Source organism: Neophocaena asiaeorientalis, unplaced genomic scaffold (assembly GCF_003031525.2).
Source record: "Neophocaena asiaeorientalis asiaeorientalis breed wild unplaced genomic scaffold, Neophocaena_asiaeorientalis_V1.1 scaffold1148, whole genome shotgun sequence".
NCBI lineage: Eukaryota > Metazoa > Chordata > Mammalia > Artiodactyla > Phocoenidae > Neophocaena > Neophocaena asiaeorientalis.
In genome coordinates, this window is record NW_020174071.1 from 29,588 (window position 1) to 36,275 (window position 6,688).

A 6,688-nucleotide genomic window follows, 5' to 3' on the forward strand; every position below is an offset into this window, starting at 1 on the left:
GAGAGCAGCTGTCTTCTACGGGGCGGCCACCCTAACTGATGAGCTGATGTCTGAGCAGAGATGGTGGAAGGGGGTGAGGATGTGGCATAGATAACAGAGGGAAGGAGAAGCGCAAGGGCCCTGAGGTGGGCGCACGGCTGGAGGCTTGGAGGCAGTGAGACTGGATCACGGGGAGGGGAATATGTGGTGAGGTAGGGAAGTCACGAGGTGCTGAGGAGGTGGTCCCATCACACAGGCCTTGAGGGCCAAATGTGTATTCACTGTGGCCTCACAGAGCTCTAGAGGCAAGAACTATTATCCTCACGTTACAGGTGAGGAAACCAGCTCAGAGAGGTTGATGATTTACCTGGGGCCACACAGCAGGAAGTAAAAGCCAGGTCTGCTGGTGCCAAGTGATTTCCCCTGCGCCATGCCACCACTGAGGGCCTGTTCAGCACAGACGTCTTCTGATGCTGTGACAGTGCTCGAGATCCCCACCAGGTGGGCTTTGATTTCTTTTTCTGAGCACTCTTTGTCCCCTGGTCCCAGCCACCGTGGATCCCCTGTGCGTATGGATGGAGACTGGAGGTGGGGGACCCAGAGGTAAGAGGGCATCAGATGCGGTGACAGCCTAGACTCAGACTCGACCTGCAGGCCAGACCTCAGGCCCAGCTGCCGTCCAGAAACTTATAGAGTGCAAATATGGAGAGTAGTGAGAGGAACCTCCTTGGTACAAAGCGGGCAGTCAGAGCCTGGAGGAAGGCAGCCCTTGTCCTGCACCTTGAAGGAGGTCTAATGTTTCAACAAGTGGAGAAGCAGGAAGTGGACAGTTGGGGGTGGGAGAAGGAAGTGTTAACACAGGGCCATGGCCTCACCACAGAAAGTGGCTGCTGCTGCCCCACAGGTGTGCCCACCTCTAACACCAGGCACAACCCAAAGGAGAGTGAGAGGAAGGACCCATCTTCTGCCCAGATCTCCAATGTGCCCGTGGAATCCCAGATGGAGGAGCTGACCACCAGGTGCTCCCTGCCCCGTCTTCCTGAAAGGGTGGTGTTGTCTGGGTGGAGGTGTTTTGATAGGCAGAGGGATCACGTCCCTCCCGCTTTGACTTCTATTTGCCCAGAAGGCTGGTCCTGCTGGGTCCTGGGTTCTAGGCCTGCAATTCAGTAACTGGCCATCAGAGGGCAGAGAAACCCAGCCATAACCCTAAAGAGCCCATGGTCCCAAGAGAAGTTTTATCAAGTGTGGGTCACTGAACCCACTTTTCTCATTCAATTAAACCTTTTAAGGTCAAATGCAGTGGTGGGAAAGGGGGAACCTCTATAAATTAGTACTCATGCCTGAGGCAGCCAACATTTGGGGGAACGACTGGGTACCAGGCCCAGTAGCTGTAGCTGGGCCCAGACAGGAATCCCACATGGTATTCCCCCAAGGGTCCCTGAGAGGAGTTCAGAGAGTACCCTGAGTCTGAAGAGCAGCCGAGCTGGCAGCCTTTCCCAGGACCCTCTACACGCATGCACACACACTCACGTGTGCCAGCTCAGCCGCGCTGAGCCCCCTTCTCTGTGTGGTCTAGGCTGGCCATCCAGGTGGAGGAGAACGAAATGCTGAAGGCTGCCCTAAGCAGTGCCCTCCGGGGAAAGGAGGAGGACTTCCGAATGTACCATGAGACCCTGGGCCAGGTGAAAGGGGTCTTCCTGCAGGCCCTGCGGCAGCAGAAGGCAGACAAGCACTAGGATGGCGGCCCAGTGTCAGCCTGGCTGGACGGGGCAGCCTTAGGCCTTGAGAGGACGAGGCTCTATCTGAGGACTCCATCTGCTCCTGGAAGCCAACCTGGGGCAGCCAGCTGGGCCCCTTCTCCTAGAAGAGGCTCTCCAAGGGCAACAAGAGCCAACATCCCATGGCAGGAGGGCAAAGGAGAAGCCCTGGGCATGCTTAGCGATGGCAAGGGAGGAGGCCAGTAGCCTGTCGGCATCGGCAAGAGCTCTGGGATGAGAAGCTGGCTGTGGACGGACAGATGCAGTCCCTTGGGCAGGTGCTCACTGCCCTTGTCCTAGAGCCTAGCGGGGGACCCTGCATGCCCACAGGGCTCCACAGGTGCAGGAGAGCCCAGAGGGCTCCAGGCTGGGAGCATCCCCCAGGCCGCCCAGCCCCGCCCCACCTCCCTCACCAGAGCATCCTCACACCCCACTCCTACCTCCATTGCTCTATCTGTGGGCATCCCCACCCTCTACAGACTTGGGGGCACCATGCTCCTAGCCACCTTGTCGGCCCACCCCTTAGGGTTCTTCCTTAGGTGCAGACCCTCAGGCTTGTAATAATAATGATGATTTTCACGATTACCACAGCTCCCAGTGAGTGGGCACCTACTGTGGAAACCCAATTCCATCTAGACCTCTAGTAACCCAGGGGGTTGTCACCCTGTTTTACAGATGGAGAAACCGAGGCTCACAGAAAGACACGGAGCTAATATTTAACCCTGGCCTGCATGCCTGCAAAAGCCAGGGTCCTCCAGCAGATCCGAATACCCAGGGTGGGCGTGCCTACCCAGTGCTGGGCAGCTCTGTCCCCCTGCCAGCTGCTCCAAGAGGCACCTCTTTTTGCTTCCAAAAGGCTGCAGCTGGTGGGTGCTGGTGGCAGAGGGCAGAGGTGGGGCCGGCTTGGAGCTCTGGGCAGGGAGATTTTGAGGCAGTGGGTCCAGGCGAAGGCATAGTGTCCCTGCCTCACCACAGCACAGGGGTGAACTGGGAGGGCTGCTGCAGGAGAGCCCCCAGGCCCCTCTGTGACTGCCGCAGTGTCACCCCTCTCAACTGCGGTTACTGCCATGGGGAAGGGTGGCTCCATGGAGGGTAGCCACACACCCCGACCCCAGACACCCTGGCCACACCTGTGCACACAGGGGCCCACACAAAGACACAGATGCACACAAATGCCTAGACTCAGGGGCATGAATCACACGTAGACACACATGTGCCAGCAGACAATGCCGGCTCCACACTCACAGGCCCTGCCTAGCCATTCCCCTGCACATGGGATCAGAGAAAACTTCCTTCACGGGAAAACTGAGCACCCTTTCATCCTCATGGCCTTCACTACACTTGCTGGGGGTCTCTAGATCTGTCACCCCATGCAGGGTCGGGGCTCCGAGTAGCGGGGCCAGCATGGAGTCCCTCCTCAGCCCCATCCCCGAGGAAGGGCTCGAGCAGACAGGGTCCCAGAAGTCCCAGGTAGCTTCCCCCATGGAGGGGGTTCACGGTATGTATGCCGCATATGTGAGCCACTGCACAAGTGACACAAGTGACCGGTCTTCACGAGCGGGAATGTGCATCTACATACACACACACACACACACACACACACACACACACGTGTGTGCTTAGAGCAGGTCTGCTCCATTCCCCCAGCAGAATCCCTCTTCAGGACCCACTGAGTTAAAAGGTGCCAAGTACTAGTGCAGCGGCTGGCACACAGTAGGCGCTCAATAAACGTCAGCCCACAGTATTACCTCTATTAGTTCCACACATACTTGTTGAGCAATTACTCTGCCCTAGGCAAGGGGGTGCCAGGTGAGGCAGACTCAGTCCCCGAGCTCCTGGAAGCCCCAGATCAGCTGGGGAGACAGATTCCCAGGCCACCATCTACCGAGCCAGCTGGCCATCAAGCAGTCATCGAGTGCCAACTGCATACCAGCCTCTCCAGGCCTGTGAGGGGCCCAGAGGTGAATCTGACTTGCTGCTGCGGCCTTCAGGGAGCTGCCTGTCCGGTCAGAGAGGCGTGGGAAATAGAGTGCCGCGACGGGGCGGGATGGGTTGGGGATATGCAGAGACAGAAAGCCGTATCTCAGAGCCTCCCACCTTTCCTGTTGGCTTCCGGGCTCAATGCCCAGGTCTGGGTGGGGTGAGGGCTGTCCTTCCAATCTCCCTGGGGTGTGGGTGGGTAAGGGGGTGGGGAGGGGAAGGCCCAGGAGAAGAAAGGGTTGTCAGAAGGACCAAGGGCTGGGGCCCTGAAGGTGGGCCAGGCACGGAGCGCGGCAACCTGGTCTGTCCAGGTTAGTGCCTGTGGCCCCTCCTGGGCAGCACCGCCTGTCCCTGTGGCCCTGAGGAGGACCTCCCAGCCCTCAGGCAGGTGGGCAGCAGGTGGGCTGGACCTGCCTTTCACAGATGGGAACGCTGAGGTCCCTACCCGGAGCCACAAGGTGGTGGGAACGGGAGACAGGTGCCTGGAGAGTGGAGGAACAGCAAGCAGTGAGGCCGGGGGTGGAGACGCCTCACGTGAGGACTCTCCCTGGCCGCACGCCAGGCTGTGGGCCTGGGCGCTCAGGTTCCGACACTGACAGCTGAGACCCAGCTGAGCCATGGGTGTGACTTGGCCACTGTCCCCTTGGGGGCCTTTGGGGCACCACAGCCGAATTGGACAAGGCTGCAGTCTGGCTCAGGCTGATTCAAGCCCCAAACACGCCCCCATGTCCCTGGGCCCTCCCCTGCTCTCAGGAGGCCGGGTCAGGGGGGCCTGCAGCAAGAGGACTCCTCTGGGCCCTCGCATCCAGTGGCCAGAAGTAGCCTCCCCATCCCCTCCTCCAGCGAGCTCACGGCCACCCCACAAGGAAGTCTCTGCCCACGCACCCCCTCTCCTGCACACACACCATATCTCCTATAGTCCCTGAGCCTTACACACACACACACACACACACACACGCCATAAACAACATACCACACACACACACTTTCCCTGACTTTTTACTTTGAGCGACAACAAGAAACAAATGAAAAGGACTTTGAGACTTGAGAGAACTGGCCCCCTGCCCATCTTTCCCAGTAGCCCTTGCTGGTCTTAGCCCAGTCACTTCCTGCCCCTCGTTTTGTGAGCACCAGGTGCCCTCCCCTCACCACCCCTCACTCGGGGGAAGCTGGCCTCAGGCTGTCCAGCCCCAGGTCAAAGGGGCCTCCCTAGCCCTCTACCCGCCTGCCACCCCGACAAGCCAAGCTCCCTACAGACCCCACCGCACGCGGTGGCCCGGTGGACCCCTCCTCCTGCTGTGTGCGAGCGCTGCCTGTCTTGGCCTCTGGAGCGAGGGGTCTCAGCCTCTCTAACAGCCTGTCTTTATGAGCAGTTCAGTGAGCCAGGCCCTGGCCACGGAGTGAGCCATCGAATCCCCCCAAGAGCCCAGTGAGGTCAGGGCCGGCAGTGTGCCCATTTACAGATGAGTATCTGAGGCTCAGAGAAGTGGGTTGCCAGCAAGGCGGAGCTCAGGCTCAAGTCAGCTGGCTGTACCTGTGCTCTTAACGGTGAAGCCAGAGCACCCCGTCTGCCTCCCAGAGCCATTCTCTTGGAGCCTCATGAGGGCACCAGCTGCATGGCCGGCTCAGGCTGGTCTCAGCCAGCACCAGGTGTGGGTGAGCTGGGTTCTTGCCCCTGCAGGGCAATCAACTCCAGAAGCTCCTACAGCTGAGCCAGTGACTTAATCTAACCTCCTGTTCGTCAGTTTCCCCTTCTATCAACTGGGGAAAATGGTAACAACCACTTCCCTAGAGGTTGTGGTGACATTAAAAAGAGTTAATCCAGGTACAGCCTCAGAACTGTGATTAACTTATTTCTCCTCTAACAACCACTGACTCTACCTCAGGACTCTACTCGGGTGCCCCACCTCCTCCAGGAAGCCCTCCTTAACGCCCACAGTCTGGCTCAGGCACACCCCCTCCCCGACACTGGCCTCCTCTAGCACCCATGATCCATGACTGCAGCCCGCACGCAGCCCCTCCAGTGCAGTGATCACCGTTCATGCTTCTCAGAGTCAGGGACCCGCCGTGCAGGCCTCCGTGTCACTCTGTGGGGAGTGTGTGCTGAGAGGAAGCTCAGCGCCTCCGGGTATTGTGGGAAGGGAGGGTACTCTCCCTCCCAGGCCTTGCTCAGGCCCTGGAAGTGCCCCTGCTGAGGGTCGGGGTAGGAGAACACTTCTTCCTCCTCTAGTCTCCGCTGAGCCTATGCCTGGGCTCAGAGGGTCAGCACGGGCTCCAGGACCTGTCTTGTGACTCATTGTAGTCACACAGCTCCTTCTACCCTCCAGACCCTGTCCCCCATGCACATGCATAAACGGACCCTCACAGACTCTGAGATCCTCATCCCAAAGGACCCCAGAGTAGCTGGATCCCTGGGTGGCACTGGCCTTGGGGAGGTTGTGAGGGACCCTGGCACACTGCCCACCATGGAGCTCCGAGGTCCTGCATCCAACCATGCATCCGTCCAACCAGCTGGGCTCTGAGGCCACGGTGGGGTGGCCTTCAGGATACCCCTCTGCATCAGGTAGGCTGCGCCGAGGCCTCAGCTGCCCCTTCCCAGAGTGAGGGCCCTGTCCCCCCACTCCCCTCCCCCAGAGGAGTCCTGGTTGCTTAGGAACAGTGCTGTCTGCCTCCACCCTGCCGTGGAGAGGATGTCAGCCACTCCAAGGACCCACTCAAGTGACCCTGCTAGCTCCCCTCCACCTGGTCAGCTCCCTATGGGACAGGGCTGGAGTATAGGGCCCACATGTCTCTTGCCAGTTACAATTCCACTAGGCCAGTCAGTCCACCCCCAGGCACTGATGCCTGGCCAGCCAGGAGTCTCTGCCTGATGAAATGGACCAGGGCAGGGGGCGAGGTGGGTGTGCCGTGGGACAGCTGTTGGGAATTCACATGGAAAGGTGTGCGCTGGAATTCATGGAAGTGTGGGCACG

At 59.4% G+C, this 6,688-nt stretch overlaps 1 protein-coding gene across 1 annotated transcript in view; it reads left to right on the plus strand.

Moving 5' to 3' along the window:
• The window catches only part of CCDC13 (coiled-coil domain containing 13), a 28,929-nt gene extending 27,214 nt beyond the window's left edge, over positions 1 to 1,715 (plus strand). Inside the window, exons 14-15 of the mRNA XM_024754567.1 lie at positions 884 to 998; positions 1,556 to 1,715. Coding sequence (XP_024610335.1) covers positions 884 to 998; positions 1,556 to 1,715 — 275 coding nt within the window. The remainder of the gene's footprint in view (positions 1 to 883; positions 999 to 1,555) is intronic.
• Positions 1,716 to 6,688: the final 4,973 nt, after the last annotated feature.